Source organism: Pan troglodytes, chromosome 18 (genome assembly GCF_028858775.2).
Source record: "Pan troglodytes isolate AG18354 chromosome 18, NHGRI_mPanTro3-v2.0_pri, whole genome shotgun sequence".
Classification (NCBI taxonomy): domain Eukaryota; kingdom Metazoa; phylum Chordata; class Mammalia; order Primates; family Hominidae; genus Pan; species Pan troglodytes.
The window spans coordinates 40305265-40328757 of record NC_072416.2 but is presented as its reverse complement, the minus strand read 5'-3'; the positions used below and the strand labels follow the sequence as shown (position 1 = coordinate 40328757).

The 23493-nt window shown below is 39.7% G+C and overlaps 2 protein-coding genes across 3 annotated transcripts in view; one reads left to right on the top strand and one right to left on the bottom strand.

The window, feature by feature from the left end:
- LOC112208125 (TP53-target gene 3 protein) overlaps positions 1-21078 on the top strand; it is a 43474-nt gene extending 22396 nt beyond the window's left edge. Inside the window, exons 4-5 of one of the 2 annotated variants that reach the window (XM_054668350.2) lie at positions 15898-16041; positions 20824-21078. The gene's annotated coding sequence lies outside the window, so the exon portion shown is untranslated. Of the gene's footprint in view, positions 1-15897; positions 16046-20823 lie in introns of both variants that reach the window. The other variant, XM_054668348.2, reaches the window with a different exon arrangement.
- LOC107971998 (uncharacterized) lies at positions 2853-4569 on the bottom strand. Its single transcript, XM_024354011.3, has 3 exons — positions 4556-4569; positions 3671-3747; positions 2853-3577 (listed from the first exon to the last, which is right to left on the bottom strand). Exon 3 carries the CDS (start codon positions 3522-3524, stop codon positions 2853-2855), a length of 672 nt encoding a protein of 223 aa, XP_024209779.2. The 5' UTR covers positions 3525-3577; positions 3671-3747; positions 4556-4569.
- Positions 21079-23493: the final 2415 nt, after the last annotated feature.

Genomic DNA, 23493 nt, shown 5'->3' with positions numbered 1-23493 from the left:
ACTGTTTTGAGGTGTTTTTCTGTTTGTACAATCTTCAGAATTGTGTGCATACATGATTACTGTGAACAGAGATATTTCTATTTTATTCTTTTTAACATATGCATTTTGTCTTTATTTTATTGTTGTTATTGCTTAAGCTAAAATTTTATATACTCTGTTGAGTGGAAGTGGTAAAAAAGAGGAACTATTTTTAGTTCCTGATATTAACGGAAAACATTTTTTGTATTTCACTGTTGATTATGTTGTGTGTTTGTACCATGAATGAGTAATATCTTGTAGAATGCTTTTTCTGTGTAAATTGAGATATTGTGGTGTTTAACAGTACTAATGCGGTATATTATGATTATTTGTTTATTTGTTTATTATTTATTTATTTTTAGAGACAGGATATTATGATGTTGTTTAGACTGCTCTTGAACTCCTGGACTGAAGTGAACCTATCACCTTAGCATCCTGGGTAACTGGGATTACAGGCACAAGTCACTGTGCCTGGCTACATTTATTGATATTTATATGTTAAAGCATCTTTGCACTTCAGTAATAACTCTCAATTAGTCTTGGTAGATAACCCTCTTATTATTCTGCTAAATATATTTTGCTAATATTTATTTTATAGTTTTTATATTATTTATAAAGAACATTTTTCTTCAACTTTCCTTTCTTGTAGTGCTTTTGTTCATTTTTTATGTCACTGTAATTTTGGCCTACCTCATAGAATAAATTTGGAAGTGTTTCTGCATCTTCAGGTTTTTGCAAGAGTTTGAGGATAATTGGTAATTAATTATTTAAAATGTTTGATAGATTCAGCAGCATAACAGTTTTGTACTTTTTTTTTCTGGAGGGGTGATTTTTGCATCAATCTGCAACTATAGGTCTGTTCAGATTTTCTATTTGTTCATGACTCAGTGTCAGTACATTGTGTATTTCTACATATACATGTGTCCACTTTATCAACATTATTCAATTTCCTTGTGGTCTCTTAGAGACTTATTTAACAAGATCTGAGGCATACAGTTCTTTCAGTTGTATTCTGCTACCATGTATTTATTCTGCTGTTGATGTAGTGGTTATGTGAGAGCTTAGGCAAAGCACTCTATTGACTTATGCATTAGCCTCATTAAAACAAAACAAAACAAAACAGTGTATCCCTAGGCTGTGAATTTCATGAGGACTCCTCACTCTTTACCTCTCTTAACTGGATCAAGAAGGTTAGAGGGGGATGGAATTGGGCATTTCTCTTACTCCAGGAAGTCTGGCTCTGGTAGAATCTCAGTTGGTTAGGCTTTTGATACACAGTTTATATTGAAGATAGGAATGTTAAAAAGAAAATTTTCTGGGAATAGTTAAAAATGGCTACATTTCCCTTCCTCCTACTGGAATCAAGAAGCATTTTTTCTATCATCTTCCCTGTAAAAGCCATGGCATGTTTCTGAAAGTAAAGTTCATAAATTTGTATACCCTGAAAATGTTAATTCTCAAACTTTTAGCCATTCATCAATAATGGTTTTCTTACACCTGTATTTGTTCCCATAGGGGTTTCTTGTGGTTTACTAATCAAGTAAGTTATAATTCTTTGGATGTGTGTGTCCTTCTGTCCAATTTGGGATGGTGATTTGCCCTGTGAACTTATTTTTCTGATAGATGTTAGGAGAATTGCTGGCCTATGTTTCCCTTTTTACTTTCGCTGATGTGAATGTCACCTTCTACGTCCTTACTTGCCAGGCTGACCAAAAGGAACTATCTTCATTATTTGATGGTTGTCTCTATTTTTAATCCTAAACCGTGTGTGTGTGTGTGTGTGTGTGTGTGTGTGTATAAAATAATACAGTAAGAGGAAACCTGGGTGGTCCCTTTTCTGGTACCAGCAGCAGATTGAAACCATTCAAACCCCTGTCCATGGGAATAAATTCTCACCCTAGCATGCCACCTACCCTCAATAAAAATCCAGGCCTGGCTCCTTTTCTTGCACATTCAAGCCATGTCAGATCACCTTGAAAGGCCTTCCTACTTACCTCACAAATGTAATTTATGTGAGTAGTAATTTCTTACCCTCTTAAAGCCACATCTTTGCAAATGACTAACAATTGGTGCCATGAGCAGACTGTTCAGACATTGCCCACCAACCTGAAGATCTGTCTTCTCTTGCTAAGTTGCTCTGCTGCTTAATGTCTGGCATGTACTTCGACCTGCTGCTTCCGGAGGAGTTAGTGCTTTGAGCTGTGCCACTCTGTTTATTGTTCTGCCAAATTTGTGAACTAAAAACTCAGACTTCCACATTCCAGGGGGAAATGACACAAATCGTGGGGTTTGATTCAAACATAATAAATCTTTAAATTTTTATCATGCAATATAGTCACAAACGAATAAAACATTTATTATAAGTTTTAGTGATAACAATGAAAACATTCTTAGAATCATCAAGATTTATTATATATATTTATAATATATATAATTTATATATAATATATAAATATATTTATTATATATAATAAATATATTTATATATTATATATTTATAATATATAATATATATATTTATAACATTTTATATATATATATATTTTTTGCCCCCGCCGCCGCGGCTTTTTGCCCCCGACGCCGAGGCTTTTTGCATCTTTTTGCCCCCGCCGCCGCCCCTTTTTGCCGCCGCAGTTTTTTGCCCCCGCCACCGCGGCTTCTTGCCCCCGCCGCCGCGGCTTTTTGCCCCTGCGGCATTTTGCCCCCGCCGCCGCCGGTTTTTGCCGCCGTAGCTTTTTGCCCCCGCCACCGAGGCTTTTTGTCCCCGCCGCCGCCGCTTTTTGCCACCACCGCCGCGGCTCTGAGGGCGGGAGCGGCACACTCGGCTGCCGGCTCTACGGGCGTCCTTGTTCGGGCGGCGCCGAGGTGCGCTCCTGGTCCAGCTCTCCGGGCTCGGGGGTTCCTTGCCTAGGCGCCCGCGCCCCGGGCTCCCCGCCTTGGCCGCTGCGGCCTGCATAGAGCGCCGCTGCGCATAGCGGCCAGGGGAGAGAAGAAGGAGGGCGGTGGCGGGGGTGATGCAGCGGCCTCTGTGGGAGGCGCAGGGGCCGCAGCCAGCCAGACGCTGCAGCAGTGTGGGCAGCTCCAGAAGCTTGTGGGCAGCTCCAGAAGCTTATCGGCATCTCCATCGGCAGCCTGCGCCGGTTGCGCAACAAGTGCGCTGTGTCCAAGGACCTCACCCAGCAGGAGATACGGACCCTGGAGATAAGGGGGTCGTGGACCCGGGCTGGGCTCGAGGAGCGGCCCAGACACCTCCCTCCGTGCCCGAGTTCACTCCTGGCCCAGTTGCATCCTTGAGCCCGAGTCGCCCCATTGGAGGCTTCCCCTCCCTCCTGCACTCGCTGATGCGGCAGCCGGAGGACCCGGGACCAGCCCTCACCTTGGGCAGGATCTGTGGGGCGGGTGCGTCGTGGGAACTGGCATGGAGGCTTGAGGGGCCCATGGGCGAGGTGGGCTGCGAGCGGACATCCCCTTACCCCCCGAATTTCCATCTGATCCAGCCCTCTCATCTTGTGGGTGAGGAAACCGAAGGCCTGAGGGAGAACTGACTTGCCTGGAACACCTGTTAAGAATTAACAAAGTGTGGTTATTAAAGGAGCACTGAGTTGGGAGTGAAACCTGGAGGCCCACACCCTTGGTTAAGACATAATACCACCTTGAGTCTGGCCTGTTGACTGAGGGTGAGCCACTCCATCCTCATCTGATTGTGGGGTCTTGACCTCAAGGGGTTGCCTGAAGGAAGAAGCACATGGGTTTGCTTTCCTAGCTCTGTCCAGTACCTTAGGGACCCTGAGGACTGGAGAGATTCTTGGAGAGCCATCTGGTGTATATCATGGGTGGGCCTTTTTTGAAGGTCAGTCTGCCCAGTGGGCTGGCTCAGCCCCAATGAACTGTCTTGAATCTTTGGAGTTGTCTGGGTACTTTTAAGGGCTTCTCATCCTTGCACCAAAAGATCCCCTGGAAATTAGGTGGGAAAACCTTAACTTTTGTGGGGCCTTGTGTTTGTCTTAAAAGTTCATGCACATGGCCAGTGGTGGCTCACACCTGTTATCCTGTCCTGGATCCCTTGAGTCAAGGAGTTTGAGACTAACCTGGACAATATAGTGAGACCCTGTCTCTACAAAAAATAAAATATTAGCCAGGGGTGGTTGTGCACATCTGTAGTCCCAGCTACTACTGTGGCTGAGGTGGGAGGAGCACTTGAGCTTGCACTGAGCTGTGATCTCACCAGTGTACTCCAGCCTGGGCCACAGAGCAAGACCCTGACTCAAAAAAAAAACCAACAAGAAAAATACTTGAAGATTTTTGCATTCTGTCCCACTATCCATTGGTTTTCATGTGAAGATAATGTCAGAAATTCTTTACAATTGCTTCCAGAAGGAGTAGCCTTTTGATCTAGTGCACAGGTGTCTTTTGGCTTCTCAGGGTCACATTGGAAGAAGAATGCTCCTGGGCCATATATAAAATACACTAATGCTAACGATAGCTGATGAGCTTAAAAAAAAAAAAAAGGTTTGTGCATAATTTTCATGATACCCACCACCACAGATAGGCGGAAAAGTCCTTGTAGTCAAAGGGTTGGACGCGGCTGACCTAGTGTCTTGTCATCCGTTTTGGCTTTCTCCCTGATTCCAGAATGCAGGTAGAGATGTAGAGATGTGCTCTCAGGACAGCTGTTGAGATAAAAAAATTCTTTGTCATTTATTCCCAAGCACAGCTGTTTGTCATTTGCATTGAAAAAGTCTCCATTCAAACTGCTGTCACATATAAAATCTATTTATATAAGTCTGTATTTTTCTGTTGTCTTGGCCTTTTGGGCAGTAGTGTGTTTTAACCGAGCAAACTGTCCTTCCAAATAATGAAGCCGAAGTCAGCCTACCTGCTTGCCATTTTTCTTCCCCTTCCATTTTTCTAACTTCAGGATAATTGTAAGAATGAATTAAACTTTATGTTTAAGGCTGGGCACAGTGTCTCAGGCCTGTAATCCCAGCACTTTGGGAGGCGGAGAGGGATGTATCACTTGAGCTCGGGAGTTGAAGACCAGCCTGGGCAGCATACTGAGACTCCGTCTTGTATAATTAAATTAAAATGTTTAAAAAGAAGAGAAAAAGACCTGTGTTTAAATTTTTAAAAAAGGGGAAATTGTAATGCAAAATGTGGACTATGCCAGCTATGACTGGGAAAAATAATTTTTCCTACAGCATTATCTGTAGACTTGTATTAGCAGCATACTGGTCATAAGCGTTTTGCTTTCCTCAAACATGATGAGGTAAGCTACTTTAAAGTGTGGTAGGGCTGTCTTCCGCGTGGCTTCTGGTGGTGTTGAGTCCCAATTTAGCCAATTAATTTGGGTTTAGTTTTGATGTGGATAAGGGAGACCAGCTTCATTCATGGTGCACACAGTTTTGCCAATAAGGGGAAAAAAAAGCAACCTGAATGTTCCTACTCATTAGATGCTATCTGGAGAGCTCCTACCCCACCCCCACCAAGGCCCGGACCCTTAAAAAGACTCAATGCATCCTTTCTGTATCTCATACTGTATTCTGCAAGATGCTCCTGTGAAAGAAAGTTGTGCTGCATCAGCCATCTCCCTCCTGAAGATCCCTGCGGATGAGGATTTGTGTTTTAAAGGTTCTGAGAAGTCCTGCAATGACAGTCCTCAAACTTATTTGTCCATGGGATCTTTTCTTCCACTGAACGTAGTTGGGGAGACACGGCCTTAAGCCTTGAGCAGAGAAAGAGACAAGAAGCTGTTGGCTCACTTACAACCAAGTGTTGTGTTTATGTGTTAGGTTTTCATGAAACTGAGGTGCTGTTTGAGGTTCTAAATCAAAATGGGTGGTTGGGGAGAGCCTGGTATCCCTGTAGACTTAGCCAGCCATGAGAGGTTGCCTTTTGTTGAAGGAGGTATTTTACAAAGGGAAGTAGGATGTCTCCTGGGCATCACATTAGCACTTAAATATATGTATCACTGAAATGAAATGAAATGATGAAATGAAATGATGAAATGGTGAAATGAAATAATGAAATGAAAGGAAATGATGAAATGAAGAAATGAAATGATGAAATGAAATGACAAAATGATGAAATGAAATGATGAGATGAAGTGAAATGGTGAAATGATGAAATGATGAAATGATAAAATGAAATGAAGAAATGATGAAATGAAATGATGAAATGGAATGATGAAATGAAATGATGAAATGAAATGGTGAAATGAGATGAGGAAATGAAATGAAATGACGAAGTGAAATGATGAAATGAAATGAAATGATAAAATGATGAAAGGAAATGAAAAGATGAAATGATGAAATGAAGAAATGATATGAAATGATGAAATGAAATGAAATGAGGAAATGAAGTGAAATGATGGAATGATGAAATAATAAAATGAAATGAAATGATGAAATGATGAATTGATGAAATGAAATGATGAAATGAAATGAAATGACGAGATGAAAAGATGAAATGAAATGACTAAATGCAATGATGAGATGAAAAGATGAAACGAAATGATGAGATGAAATGATGAGATGAAATGAAATGATGAGATGAAATGATGAAGTGAGGAGATGAAGTGAAATGATGAAATGAAATGATGAAATGATGAAGTGAAATGATGACGTGAAATGATGAAATGAAATAATGGAAGGATGAAATGATGAGATGAAATGATGAAAGGAAATGAAATGAAATGATGAAATGAGGAAATGAAATGATGAAGTGAAATGATGAAATAATGAAACATTGAAAAGATGAAATGATGAAATGATATGAAATGATGAAATGAAATGATGAAATAAAGTGAAATGATGAAATGATGAAATGAAATTAAAAGAAATGATAAAATGAAATGATGAAATTATATGAAATGGTGAAATGAAGTGAAATGAAATGATGAAATAATGAAATGAAATGATGAAATGATGAATTGATAAAATGAAATGATGAAATGAAATGACGAGAAGAAAAGATGAAATGATGAAAGAGATGAAAAGATGAAATGAAATGATGAGATGAAATTATGAGATGAAATGAAATGACTAGATGAAATGAAATCATGAGATGAAATGGTGTAATGATGAGATGAAGTGAAATGATGAGATGAAATGAAATCATGAGATGAAATGACGAAATGAATGAAATGAAATGATGAGATGAAATGAGATGAAATGATGAGATGAAATAATGATGAGATGAAATGATGAAATGAAATGATGAAATGAAAGGAAATGATGAAATGATGAAACGAAATGGTGAAATGAAGAAATGAAATGAAATGATAAAATGAAATGATAAAATGAAATGATGAGATGAAATGTAATGGTGAAATGAGGAAATGAAATGAAATGATGAAATGAAATGATGAGATGAAATGAAATGATGAAATGATGAAATGGAATGATGAAATGAAATGATGAAGTGATGAAATGAAATGGTGCAATGAAATGAAATGAAGAAATGATGAAGTGAAATGATGAAATGAAATGATGAAAAGATGAAATGATGAAATGAAATGATATAAAATGATGAAATGAAATGATGAAGTGAAATGATGAAATAATGAAATGAAATGATGAAATGATGAATTGATGAAATGAAATGATGAGATGAAAAGATGAAATGATGAGATGAAATGAAATCATGAGATAAAATGATGAAATGATGAGATGAAGTGAAATGATGAAATGAAATGATGAGATGAAATGATGAGATGAAATGATGAGATGAAATGATGAGATGAAATGATGAAATGAAAGGATGAAATGATGAGATGAAATGAAAGGATGAAATGATGAGATGAAATGAAAGGATGAAAAGAAATGAAATGATGAAATGAGGAAATGAAATGAAATGATGAAATGAAATGATGAAGTGGAATGATGAAGTGGAATGATGAAATGATGAAATGAAAAAAGATGAAATGATGAAATGATAGGAAATGATGAAATGAAGTGAAATGATGAAATTAAATGATGAAATGAAATGATGAAATAAATGAACTGAAATGATGAATTGATGAAATGAAATGATGAAATGAAATGACGAGATGAAAAGATGAAATGAAATGAAATGAAATGACAAGATGAAAAGATGAAATGATGAGATGAAATCATGAGATGAAATGAAATGAAGTGAAATGAGATGAAATGAAATCATGAGATGAAATGATGAAATGATGAAATGAAATGAAAGAATGAAATGAAATGATGAAATGAGATGAAATGAAATGAAATAATGAGATGAAATGATGAAATGAAATGATGAAATTAAAGGATGAAATGAAATGACATGATGAAATGAAATGATGAAATGATGATGAAATGAAATGAAATGATGAAATAGATGAACCAAAAATACTTATTGATTTTTTTCTTGGCATCCTTCTAAGAGTATTTTAGTGAGTTTAATTTCTAAAAATAAATTGCTATTCAATGGCTATACAGATGGCCTTTGCACCACAAGGGTTTGAACTGTGCAGGTCCACTTAGCAAAACCAAGAATTCTACATCCTTCTCCACACCCTGCCCATGAAAAGGATGAGGATGAAGACCTGTTTGATCATCTACTTCCATTTAATAACTAGTAAATATATTTTCCTTATGATTTTCTTTTTCTTTTCTCTGGCATGTTTGTTAAGAATACAGTATATAAGACATATAACATATTAAATATGTGTTAATTGGCTGCTTGTGTTATTTGCAAGGCTTAGTATAGGCTATTAGTAGTTATTTTGGGGGGAGTCAAAGTTATAATGGATTTTCTACTGTGCAGGGGGCCAGCACCCCAACCTCCATGTTGCTTAAGGGTCAGCTGTACATGTTATTTCCTTTCCTGTAAGAGAAAAATGATGAGAAGGTATTTTCTCCAATAAGTGTACTCAAAATGTAGAAGACTTGAAATGTGTTGGCGCCACCATTTTGCATCTCACTTTGAAAACTTATTATTAAAAATCGTACTAAAGCCTACCTTACTTTTCCAACCTTAGAAAAAATGTTACAAAGAAAAGGGGTGAAACCATACTAGTTTGCACTGAAATTTGAAATTATCTTTTAAAAATATATTTTTACTTTAATTACTTCCAAAATAGAGATCAGTTGCATATAAATGGCAGGTCACCTTCATCCACCCTATGACTGCACTTAGATTCATGAGGAATTGTGCCATCTAGAAAGGGCAGAGAAGAGGAATAGAGTGCTCTGCGTCTTGAAATGTAAACATACACATAGCCACATGCTTTGATTCTGTTGTCACTGTGTACCTACTACTAGGAAGGGGGCATGTTTGTGTATTTTTATGCCAATTATTATCCAAGTTGTTAATAATTTAGGCTTTCAGAACCATATAAATTTTTTTTCCTTTCAGATATAGGCTATCTTGCATTGTTCTTCTGATCATATGAGGGATAAATTTGCCTAAATATTCTTCAGACCATAATATTATGTCCACATAAATGCCAGTAGCAAGAGTGGAATCAACCACAACTGCCTTTGTAATTATTTAAAGCATGTGTGCCTATAAGTAATTGGCATTTTATATAATCAAGAATCTTTGATATAATAATCTCTCAAGCATTTGAAACATGGGTCACATATATTAATTTTATATGCAAATATATATATAATAGCATTGTATATGAAACAAAATTTTGGACTTTACAACAGTTTCTTAGAATCTTGACTTAAATGTCTACAGTAATATTTCACTTAAAAAAATTTAGCACACTGTCACCATGATAAAAAAATTACTATAAAATTATTTTAAATTTTTTTCCACCCTAACATTTAGAATATTCTCACAATTGTGGTTAAAACCTATTGTGATTGCTCTTAGAATTTAGATAAAAAATGTTCCAGAAAGTTTGAAGAGAAGCACTTTAGTCAATTTTTAGTTGTTCAAGCATGAAGAAACGGCATTTCATTGACCTTTTAAAAACCATTCAGATTCTCTCTTTGAATTCAAGTGTTTCAAGGATAGTTTATTTTAAATTACCAAAATAGGAATAGAATATGAAGGGCTGGTTATGAGAAATATAATACACTTTTATGAGAGGATGAGATTACAATAACAGATGGCAGCATCTGCTCATTGGAAGGCAAAGGGGAAACTGGCACTTCACATGGCTGGAGCATGAGGGGTGGGGGCAGATGCTACACACTTTAAAACATGATCTCATGATAACTTGGTATTGCCATGAAAACACCAAGGGGGATGGTGTTAAACCATGAGAAACTGTCCCCACGACCCAATCGCCTCCCACGAGGCCCCATCTCCAACATTGGGGATTACAATTGAACATGAGATCTGGGTAGAGACAGAGATCCAAACCATATGACTCTGTGAGCATTAAATATAAGCAGAAAAAAGAATCTGACAGATTCAACATCTATTAGTGATGAAAACTGTCAACAAATTAGGTATATAAAGAATGTGCAACTACACAATAAAAGCCACATATGACAGAGTCACAGCTAGCATCATAATCAACAGAGAAAGAAGATCCAGAACAAGACAAGGATGCCCTCTCACCACTTCTATTCAGTATAGTACTGGAGGTCTTAGAACAGTTAGGCAACAGAAACAAAAGGCATCCAAATTGGAAAGAAAAACGTTGAGTTGTTCATTTGCAGATGACATGATTTTTTTTTTCTTGAGACAGTCTCTGCCACCCAGACTGGAATGCAGTGGCATGATCACGGCTAACTGCAGCCCACACCTCCCTGCCTCAAGTGATCCTCCTGCCTCAGCCTCCTGAGTAGTTGGAACTACAGGCATATGCCGTGACACATGGCTTTTATTTATTTATTTATTTATTGAGACGTGATGTATGTTGCCCAGGCTGGTCTCAGACTCCCAAGCTCAAGCTCCATGAGACTGATCTGGGCAATGATATTTTGGGTTTTACCCTAAAAGCACACACAACAAAAGCAAAAATAGACAAATGATATTACAGCAAACTAAGAAGCTTCTGCACAGCAAAGGATACAATGAACAGAGTGGAGAAAACCTACAGAATGGGAGAAAATATCTGCAAACCACACATCTGATAAGAAGCTACTATCCAAAAAATATAAAGAATTCAAACAACTCAATAGCAAGAAACAAAGAAATTTGAGGCCAGGCGCGGTGGCTCAGACCTGTAATCTCAGCACCTTGGGAGGCCGAGGCAGGTGGATCATGAGGTCAACAGATCGAGACCATACTGGCCAACATAGTGAAATCCCTTCTCTACTAAAAACACAAAAATTAGCTGGGCATGGGGGCGCACATCTGTAGTCCCAGCTACTTTGGAGGCTGAAGCAGAAGAATCGCTTGAACCCGGGAGGCAGAGGTCACAGTGAGCCAAGATAGCACCACTGAACTCCAGCCTGGCAACAGAGACTCCGTCTCACCAAAAAAAAAAAAAAAAAAAAAGGAAAATGGGCAAAGGACTTGAATAGTCATTTCTCAAAAGAAGACATACAAATGACCAACTGGAGTCTGAAAAAATGCTCAAATCACTAATCAGGGAAATGCAAATCAAAACCACAAGATATTTCCTCACACATTTAAGAATGGCTATTACCAAAAACAAGCAATAAGTGTTGGTGATGCTGTGGAGTAAAGGGCAGCTTGTACGTTTTTGGGATTCTGATTAGTATAGCCATTATGGAATCAGTATGGAGGTTCCTCAGAAAATTAAAAATAGAACTACCACATGATCCAGCAATTTAATTCTGGGTATATATCCAAAAGAAGTGAAATTGGCACTCCCAAGTTCATTTCACTATTATTCACGACAGCCAAGATATGGAGTCAACCTAAGTGCCCATCAACGGATGAATGGATTAAAAATGTGGTAAATATACAGAAAGGAGTACTATTCAGCCATAGAATGAGGGAAATCCTGTCATTCGTGACAACAGGGATGAACCTGCAGGCCGTTATGCTAAGTGAAATAAGCCAGACGCACAAATACCACATATTCTCACTTATATGTGGAAGCTAAAATGATAGAACTTAAACACAGAGTAGAATCATGGTGACCAGAGGCTGGGGTGGTTGAGATCTGGGAAGGCTGTATATATGTTAATCAAAGGATATAAAATTTCAGTCAGAAGGAATAAATTCAGTAGATCTAACCTACTACATGGTGAATTACACTTAATAACTTATTGTACTGTTGAGAAATGCTAAGAGAGTAGGTGTTAAGTGTTTTAACCACAAAAATGATCAAAATATGTGACAATACATATGTTAGTTAGCTGGATTTAGTCATTCCACAATGTATATATACTTCAAAACATCATGTTCTACATGGTAAATACATACAATTTTAATCTTCTTTTGCATTAGAAAGAAAGGAGTATTTCCTCATTTTTCTTCCCAGCCTACTGAAAGATGGGATGGGTAACAATCTGAGTTGTAAAAAAAAAAAGCTCCATTATATAGATAGGGCACCAAATATTTGCTTTGCCTTTCCTCTCAGCCCTGGCCCATAGGAAGCCAGTTAGTAACAGTGTCTATCTGCAGCTCCTGATGTAGGGAGATTAAAATATTTCAGTCTTTCAAGTTTCATCAGAATTCATTTTCTAAATTTTAGCTTAGGTTGAAATTCTTCCACAAAGATTAAAGACCCTAAAGAAATCAAGCCCCATGATTTTATTTTACACAATGTAGCATTTTGATGAAATTTCCTATATAATAAATGTCATAGTATATGGGTAGGTGATTGGATGGTTTCAATTATCACTATTAACTGTTGTTCATCAAGTCCTACTAATATTTCCCTTATGTTTAATGCATTTAAAGAAAAATAACTTTGTTCTGAGCAGAAGACAGCTTTGCTTCACTACTTAAAATTAAGCTGCATCATTGTTACCTATATAGATTTTGTACACTGTGTTCAGGCATAGTATCATATAAAATTATATTTGAGCCATTATATAAAATAAGACATTATTGTTCATCTAATAGCAAATCTCAATTAGTCCAAGAAAATAACAGAAACATATTGTTGGATTATATATATCTTCCAGAAAATGCTTATACCACAATATTCTGAATGAGCTAAAATAATAGATACATAACTCTATACAATGTCCAGATAATCTTGTTTTGACTTCCTAATTTATTTGCTTTCATATTCCTTGAATTTATTGCTCTTTAAATATACCCTGGAATAACTACAGTACATTTCATTTTCATTTTTAAAGAGGAACTTATACTTTTTGTGCTATAAAATCCAGTAACATCCAATTTCCAAGCTATGGCATTTATATGAGTAATTTTTGATATTTAATCAGATTTGACATTTGAGAGTTTCTTAATTTTATGAGCATGGAAGTGACAAATCATTTATATTAATTCTGATATTAAGTTCTTACAGATATTCTTTCAATGTTATTAAATCTAAAAAGTGCTTATTTAAAAATCTGAGACTATGTGCAAAAATAGCTAAAATCTCTTATACAGTTATTAATATTTTATTAGACAATGGTATGTTTGAAATAATACTGTAATACATTATTTCACTGTATACATTAAAATTTAAGTGTATTTATTTGTCTTTTTTCTGCTATAGAACTTAACTGCAAGAAAAAATATTTGCTTTCTTTTTTAAGTTCTGGAAATGCTTTAATTGGACCTTTAATGTTAAATATCCATTTCAGTGAACAGCTTCCATAGTACTGGACATAATATACATTTTTAAAAACTTACTTTTTAAAAATTTAACTTGTAAGTTCAGGGGTATATGATGTGCAGCTTTGTTATATAGGTAAATTGTGTCATGGGGGTTTGTTGTACAGATTATTTCATCACCCAGGTATTAAGCCTAGTACCCATTAGTTATTTTTCCTGATCCTCTTCCTCCTCTCACCCTTCACCCTCTGATAAATTATTCCAGTTTTATAAAGGATAAAACTTATCTGGTTTAAAAATTTTGTGTTCAAGAGTTGTTTAGGACTTGTGTGCCTAACACAAGTAGTTATTTGTAGCGGGATTTTTAAGGAATTGGAGAGAACAGTGGGGTTCAGGAGGATATTTATTAATTATTTAGGTGCACTGGCCCAGTCAGATAAATATTCAAAGGACTGGGATTACAGATTTGAGCCACTGCGCCCGGCCCTAAACTTTTTAATTATGTAAGTTTTATGCTCTGTACAGTTCCTCCTGTCTCCACTTAATTTTACCTACTTAGCCAAATGCCCAGTAGTCATTTTATCCTTTGAAAGTTTCAGATAATTGCTCACCTTCTTCCAATTATTTTTTGTTCATTAATTTTTTTCACAGGGTCTTTAAGTATGTATGTGGCTCTGTACTTAATACTTCAGCTCCTCAATCCACAAACTGTTCTCCAGTTCTTTTCCCTGTGACAAAATGCATGAGACTGAAAGGTGCCCAATTCTCCCATACACCGGATGTATACAGCTTCCTTGAATAAACAGAGAAATTGATTCTGCTAGTCTTAAAGAAAGTTACATTTGTTTCATTTGATTTCCTTGAAACTTACCAGCCCAGGGCCTGACAATGAGAAGCCAGCCCCTCAGCCCCTATGATTGCCTAAGGCACCACCTGCTGCCTGGTGACCAACTCCTCTTCCTCACCCCTTCCCAATTCCTGTTTTTCCACACATGGTTACATTTCTTCCTGGCTAGCCCTGCAGGACCCCCAGCCTATCCACTAACCTGGATGTTGAGAAAGGCTCTCTTGGCCCCCTTCCCTGCCCAGCTCTTTCTGTCCTCCTGCCTCTGCCCTGCCCCCACCCCTTCCACAGAGGCCCAGCTCCACAGGGCCTGGGCCTGTGAAAAATCGCGGGGGCGGGGTGTGGTGCGCTCTGCCAGGGGAACCTGGGGAGGTGGGGCGGTTCTCCAAGTCCCCTTGGTCGCACCCCCAGCCGTTCCCGACCTTGCATTCCCACGCAGTTTCCCTGCCTTCTCTGTGCAGCCAAAAGGGACAAATGCACAAACTGCAAGCTGGCACACCAGGTGAAAGGAGCGGCTGCGCCTGCAGAGGTTCTGGGACCCAGGCTACTGGTGGCCTTTCCTGCACCAGGTTCCGATCTTACCCGCGTCCTGTACCCTACTCCTGCTGGCACCCCGCTCCTACCAATGCCCTGCCCTGCCCTGCCATCACCCTTCACCTGCCCACTGCCCAGTCCTAACCGCACCCCACCCCGCCAGCACCCTGCTCCTACCCACACCTGGCCCTGCCAGCATCGCATCCTACCCACGCCCCGCCCTGCAATCACCCTGCCCTTACCGCACCCCGTCCTACCCTCCCATGCCCCTCCAGCACCCCGATCCTACCCGCACGCTGCGCCTACCCACGCTTCCCCCCGCCAGGACCCTGCCCTGCCCCGTCAGCATCCTGGCTCCACCTGCACCCCGTTTCTACCTGCGCCCTGTGCCACCAGCACCCTGCTCCTACCCGCACTCTGCCCCTTCCTGGACCTGGCCCAGCTGTCACCCTGCTCCTACCACACCCTGTTCCTACCTGCATCCAGCCCCGCAGCACCTAGCTCCTACCTGGACATTTCTCCTACTGTGTCCAGAATTGGTGGGTTCTTGGTCTGGCCGACTTCAAGAATGAAACCACGGATGCTCGTGGTGAGTGTTACAGTTCTTAAAAGGTGGAGCAGACCCAAAGAGTGAGCAGCAGCAAAATTTATTAGAGTAACATGTAATTTTTAAAAGTAGCTTTAGACAAAAATGTAGTTTTAGACAAATCAAGACAATTTCATTTATGACACATAAAATTCCATAATCTTGTGCATAACACTTTACAATGAGAACTTTTGTTAACCAGGACACATTATTTTCTATGTTCATTCTTTTGACACGTAGATTTATGTTTCCCTCCTAGACTTTCTTGTAAAAATGCCTGTTTTTGATTCCTCAGAGTACAGATAAAAAGGAAGGCTTGATCAGGATATGGTGGATCTGAAGATTCAAAGAAGTGCCATGGCTCAAAAGTAGACATTTTGGTAAATGTGAAGAAGTGAGATTCAATGAAGATGATAAGAAATGAAAGGTGTTACCAAAAGTGGGTATGTGTAGCTATGCTTGTCACACAAAATAGGCTTTAAGTCAAAAAAGCAGAAAAATAGAAAATAAAGGTCATTATAAAATAATAAAGGGATCAATTTAGTAAGAAGGTAGAACAGTTGTCAATGTAAACACACCTGACACAGGAGCCCCAGTTATTAAAGTAAGAGTTATTCGAGCAACAGAGTCAGACAATAATAGCTGGGGACTTCAACACCCACTTTCAGCAACAGACACACCTTCCAGGCAGAAAAGCAACAAAGATCAGACTTACACTCCAGTATAAATCAAAGAGACCTGATAGGTAATTACAGAATATTTCACCCACCAACTGCAGAACGTGCTCACAAAATCAGCTCACAAAATATTCTCCAGGATAGACCACATTTTAGGACACAAAACAAACAAATCTCAAAAGAGCATTTAAAAAATGAAAATCATAGCAAGTATCTTCTCAGACCAAAATGGCATAAAATTAAAAGTCAATAACGAGAAATGTTGGAAACTCTCCAAGTACATGGTATATAAATAATGGTAATGGTCAGTGAAGAAATCAAAAAGGAAAGTAACAAAAACATTTCTTGGGAAAAAAAAGGAAACAAAAGAGAAAAAATACATATAGTAGGTGTTTTTGAAGTAAAAAATGCAGAACAATAAAAAAGTTAAAAGATACAATAAAATAAACTTTTTCTGAACTAAAAATTGATTTGAATAGTTTCATTGGTAACAAAATGGCAGGGAAAGATGATGTCCCTGAATAGATAGGATTTTTTTTTTTTTTTTGACAGAGTCTTACTCTGTCGCCCAAGCAATTCTCCTACCTCAGCCTCCCGAGTAGCTGGGATTACAGCCATGCGCCACCACGCCCAGCTAATTTTTTTTTATCTTTAGTAGAGATGGGGTTTCACCATGTTGGCCAGGCTGGTCTCAAACTCCTCACCTCACGTCATCCACCCACCTCGGCCTCCCAAAGTGCTGGGATTATAGGCCTGAGCCACCATGCCCAGATAATTAGATAGGCTTTTAAAGTCACAGCAGAAGAAGCAGGAATGTCTGTAACCAGTGGCCAAACAGTATTAAACTCCTGGGTTGTTTTGGGAGGACTCACTACAACTACAGCCCAACTACATTTATTATGCCAGATAACACAGTGCTGAGGGGACATACTGGAGTTGACAAGATCCCGTGGGGGCACAAGTGGCAATGGCTGTGCACCAGTGGCTGGATATTCCTGAAAAATGAAACAAAATGAAACTAGTGGTCATCCAAGAAGATGTAGAATTAACGTACTGAAAAGCATTGATGAACATGGTCCAGGTCAACAGGAAAGCTGCAGGAATCATGTACCTGTTCAATGCCCATGCAGCCACTGACATCACTGGCTTCAGGGTTTGGGAACAGGTACAGAATGTGACCAGGCAGCAGAGGTACTCTGTTTTTAAGAGTGCTTTCACGGGCAGGCACGGTGGCTCACACCTGTAATCCCAGCACTATGGGAGGCCGAGGCAGGCAGATCACCAGAGGTTGGGAGTTCGAGACCAGTCTGACCAACATGGAGAAACTCCGCCTCTACTAAAAATACAGAAAATTAGCTGGGCACGCTGGCGCATGCCTGTAATCCCAGCTACTTGGGAGGCTGAGGTAGGAGAATCACTTGAACCCAGGAGGCGGTGGTTGCAGTGAGCCGAGATTGTGCCATTGCACTCCAGCCTGGGCAACAAGAGTGAAACTCTGTTTCAAAATAAATAATAAAATAAAATAAAAAGTGTTTTCACATATGACAGACATTACCAATAGCAGTTGGTGTCTTTTCATTTTATGTATGTTTATCGTATAAGTCTGATCTTTTTTTAGTGTCTTGAATGGTTTTCTGGAAAGACAGCATTGGTAAGTGGCACACGATGGTAACCCAGTTGTAAGAGGGTTGCATGATTCTCTTTGATTTGAAAAGCCTAGTCTTGGACCGGGCGCGGTGGCTCACGCCTATAATCCCAGCACTTTGGAAGGTTGAAGTGGGTGGATCACGAGGTCAAGAGATCGAGACCATCCTGACCAACATGGTGAAACCTACTAAAAATACAAAAAAATTAGCTGGGCATGGTGGCGCCTGCAGTCCCAGCATCTCGGGAGGCTGGGGCAGGAGAATCACTTGAACCTGGGAGGCAGAGGTTGCAGTGAGCTGAGATTGCACCACTGCACTCCAGCCTGGCAACAGTGAGACTCTGTCTAAAAAAAAAAAAAAAAAAAAATAGAAAAGCCTAGTTTGTCACTCAAGAGCATTGCACACCCAGGACATTTTCCAGTACTGCATTCTGTTCAACACAGTAAGTGCTTCACTGCATAAAAAACACTTTGAAGACAAAAAGAAATCTTTTTTTGTAGCCTTCCTGATATTTACAGTAATACTATTAACTGTTTATTGACAGCAAAAATGAGATTTTTTTGCAATGCGATGTAATTAGGTATTTTTGTTTGTTTGTTTGTTTGTTTTTTAAGACTGAATTTTACTCTTGTTGCCCAGGCCAGAGTGCAGTGGCACAATCTCAGCTCAATGCAACCTCTGCCTCCCCAGTTCAAGCGCTTCTCCTGCCTCAGTCTCCCTAAGGAGCTGGGACTACAGGCGCCCACCACCACACCCAGCTAATTTTTTTGTATTTTTAGTAGGGATGGGTTTTTGCCATATTTGGCAGGCTGGTCTCCAACTCCTGACCTCAGGTGACCTGCCCATCTTGGCCTCCCAAAGTGCTGGAATTACAGGCATGAGCCACTGCGCCTGGCCAAAATTAGATGTTTCTTAGTGTAACAAGGAATTGCCCTCCAAAAGGAAGTTCATGTATTATGCTCATTTGCAATATATAATTAACTATGCAAATAATTTTTAAGTTTAGTCAATAACAAAGATTGTTCTGTATATGCTACTGTTTAATATCTTTTTTTTTTTTTTCCTGAGACAGAATCTCACCTGTTGCCCAGGCCAGAGTGAAATAGCATGATCTGGGCTCACTGCAACCTCTGCCTCCTGGGTTTGAGCCAATTCCTCTGCCTCAGCCTGCTGGGTAGCTGGGACTACAGGCACACATCACCACACCCAGCTAATTTTTTATTTTTAGTAGAGACGGACTTTCACCATGTTGGCCAGGCTGGTCTTGAACTCCTGACCTCAAGTGATCCTCCTATCTTGGCCTCCCAAAGTGTGGAATTACAGGCGTGAGCCACTGTGCCTGGCCAATACATTTTGTAAAATTTTGTATATTGATTTCAGGCCTTTTATTTTCTTAAAAGCAGCAGCTATTTAGCCTAATTCTTAGTAGTGTTTTGTTCTCTGGGCCAGTAGTATTTTATACATGCTCTTTGTGATCCATGTTCAAAGTCTGAATTGCCAATGTTGCAGCTCAAATGTAAGCTTGTTATTCAAATAAATATTTAATTTTTGAACTTGCTCCTGTATGGCTGGGTGCAGTGGCTCATGCCTGTAATCCCAGCACTTTGGGAGGCTGAGGTGGGTGGATCACCTGAGGTCAGGAGTTCAAGACCAGCCTGGCCAACATGGTGAAACCTCGTCTCTACTAAAAATACAAATATTAGCTGGGCATGGTGGTGGGCGCCTGTAATCCCAACTACTTGGTAGTCTGAGGCACAAGAATCGCTTGAACCTGGGTGGCAGAGTTTGCAGTGAGCTGAGATCGAGCCACTGCACTCCAGCCTGGGCGACAGAGTGAGACTCCATCTCAAAAAAAAAAAAAAAAATTGCTCCTGTATTACTAGATGCCCCTTTTAGTATTATTTTAGAAGCATTGGGAGGGTTTTGACTAAAGTACAATTTACCGGAAAAGACTAGATTTTAGCTTTTTAGCTTTATGAAACTCTTAAATCTTTCATGGGACTTATATTTTCTTGAATTAAATTTTACAGTTCTAGGCTGGGCACAGTGACTCATGCCCATAATCCCAGCACTTTGGGAGGCTGAGGTAGTTGGATTGTGTGAGGCCAGGAGTTCAAGGCCAGCCTGGCCAACATGGTGAAACCCCTGTCTCTACTAAAAATGCAAAAATTAGCCGGGCGGTAGTGGTGCGCGCCTGTAATCCCAGCTACTTGGAAGGCTTAGGAAGGAGAATCACTTGAGCCTGAGAGGCGGAAGTTGCAGTGAGCCAAGATCTTGCCACTGAACTCCAGTATGGATGACAGAGTGAGACTCTGTTTCAAAACAAAACAACAACAACAAAAACTGTAGTTCTAGAATAAATAGGTGATCTAAAAAGGTGTTATCTGTGTTACTTAAAAACAGAGGCTTCCATATATATATATATACTTTTTATTATGAGATGGAGTTTCACTCTGTCACCCAGGCTGGAGTGCAGTGGCATGATCTCGGCTCACTGCAACCTCTGCCTTCTAGGTTCCAGCGATTCTCCCCTCTCAGCCTCCTGAGTAGCTGGGACTACAGGCGTGTGCCACCACACCCCTAATTTTTGTATTTTTTGTTAGAGACGGGATTTTACCATATTGGCCAGGCTGGTCTCAAACTCCTGACCTCAGGTGATCCATCCACCTCGGCCTCCCAAAATGTTGGGATTACTGGTGCTAGCCACCGCACCCTGCCGGCTTCCTTGTATTTTAACCCACTAAACAATGAGGAGGAATCCTTCTCATTAAGCGCAAGGGCACTGGATCCTTGGGTCCCTGACTTCCTAAGAGAAGCAGCGTATCCTGAAAGTTTCTGACACTTCCTGCTCACAGGCACCAAAGCCTCATGTGTAAACTTATCCACTTCTTGCCAAAGGAACCCCCCCACCCCCTGGAAGATGAAGCTCCCTGGAAGAGGCTTCTTGGACATGACCATCTCCAGGAACCAGCAGGCAACCTTCATGTGTGTGTGACCAGACCTCCAGCTATAAGCATGGCATGCAGTACAGAAGAGCCTGCTATGAAACTGAAATTGATTGGACATTTTATAGGAATTGATAGAGATGATGGTCTTCAAAAGCTTTAAATCTGTGATCTGCAAAATAAAATGTGTTGGAAACCTCTGGACAAATTTTTTTTTTCTTCTACTGTATTTGGAATATTTTTCTTCCATTGTTAAGTACACATATGTATTGTACAAAATGTCCAGGAAAATGCCATACAATAATGAACAATGAGCTATACACATTTATTTATTTGAGATGAAATTACACGTTTATTTATTTGAGACAAAGTTTCACTCTTGTTGCCCAGGCCAGAGTGTGGTGGCATGATCTCAGTTCAGTGCAACCTCTGCCTCCCGGGTTCAAACGATTCTCCTGTCTCAGCCTCCCACGTAGGTGGGATTACAGGTGCCAGCCATCACACCTGGCTAACTTTTTGTATTTTTAATAAAGACGGGGTTTCACCATGTTGGCCAGGCAAACTCCTGACCTCAGGTGATCCACCTGCCTCGGCCTCCCAAAGTGCTGAAATTACAGGCATGAGCCACTGCTCTGGGCCGGGATATACCTATTTAAAGTTGTTACCAAGCTTCAAGGATCAAAAAAAGATTCCTAAGGAGGGGACATCTGAGAAAAGAAAAAGTTGGGTTCAAATATATATTTTTCTCAGAATTTTCCATAGCAATGTTTAATGCTAGAAGAAATGGAATAATTTGACACATGTATATGCACACTGTATATATAACTAAAGACATATAAAATGGTCTGGAATTATAATGTGCAAAGCCAATAGCATTAGTTACTTCTGAAAAACGTACTGGAATTGAAAAGAAGACATTGGTCTTTAAAATTTTAATTTTTAAAACAGAATATGAAATACATTAATAATTACCACCCCAACAATAATAAAAATGCTGAAGAAACCTCTACCAAGTAATCAGGACAAGACCATGTGATCCAAACAGGTATGTTCAAGTTGTTTTTTAAGTAGAAGGAAGCAAACATCATTTTCAAATATACAAGGACAGACCCATCTCATGAAATAATTTTGATAAGCAAGAAATGCCTGGAGAAGCCATGACTTTTAAAAGATTGATAGTAAGCAACCAATCCATTATAACATTGTTAGATGATTGTAAAAATGGTTATAGAATTACATGGTTTACAGAATTACATGCTGTAATTCCTCAAGGAGGAATATGGTGGGTAAGTTCTTATATATGTAACATAGATAAATGTGAATGATGTGTTAGAATTTAAATTATGCCAAAAGAAGTGTGTTTTTGATGGTGTTATCAGATTAGATTCTTCCAGAAAGGTTGAAGGATCTTTCAGAAAGATTCCAACATGAAACAAACCGGAGAATAAGGTAATAGAAAGCCATTGTAGGTTCCCAGATGGTATGGCAGATTATATCCTTCTTAAGAAGCATTTCTTTTTCCCCTCCCCCACCTGCACGTACTACCCCATTTCATTAATGTTGGACTTGACCATGTGACTTTCTTTGCTCAACGTAGCATTAGCAGAATTGGTTCTGCCATTACTGTGACAAGAATAACAGAAAGCTGACTACTGTTCCTCTTCTTTAGTTCCAAAAGTAAAAATAAAATGGGTGTTAAGAGACAGAATACAGCCAGGCGCAGTGGCTCACGCCTGTAACCCCAGCACTTTGGGAGGCTGAGGTGGGCGGATCATGAGGTCAGGATATCTAGACCATCCTGTCTAGCAGAGCGAAACCCCGTCTCTACTGAAAATACAAAAAATTAGCCGGGCATGGTGGTGGGCGCCTGTGGTCCCAGCTACTCTGGAGGCTGAGGCAGGAGAATGGCATGAACCCAGGACGTGGGGCATGCAAAAAAAAAAAAGAGAGAGAGAGAGAGACAGACAGAATATAAGCCACAGACTAGGAGAAAATATTTGCAAAACACATATCTGATAAAGGGCTTAGATCTAAACTAGATAGAAAATTCTTAACAATTAAAAAACAATTTAAAAGTGAGAAAAATATCTGAATAGACATCTGAACAAAGAGAATACACAAGGGACAAATCAGCAAATGAAAATATTCTCAGCCAGGCAGGGTGGCTAGTGCCTTTAATCTCAGAATTTTGAGAGGCCAAGGCAGGCAGATCACCTGAGGTCAGGAGTTTGAGACCAGCCTGGCCAACATGGTGAAACCCTGTCTCTACTAAAAATATAACAATTATCTGGGAGTGGTGGCATGCACCTGTAATTGCAGCTATTTGAGGGGCTGAGGCAGGAGAACTGCTTGAGCCCAGGAGGCGGAGGTTACAGTGAGCAGTGATCACACCATTGCACTCCAGCCCAGGCAACAGAGACTCTATCTCAAAAGAAAAAAAAAAACCACAATTTTACAGTAAATACTAAATCTCGTTTATGACGGCCACCCCCCACCCCCAGTTAGGTGACCCATTTGGTATGGTTGGGAGATGTGACACTCAAGGCTGGTACATCAAAACCACTTCTGTGGTTTTTGCTAAAACCACGTGGTTGCTGATTGAGAAATGTACATCACTGAGAAG

Coding starts and splice junctions, on each gene's coding strand:
- LOC107971998 (XM_024354011.3), bottom strand. CDS start 3,524: ATGAGAGGGCTGGATCAGATGGAAATTCGGGGGGTAAGGGGATGTCCG.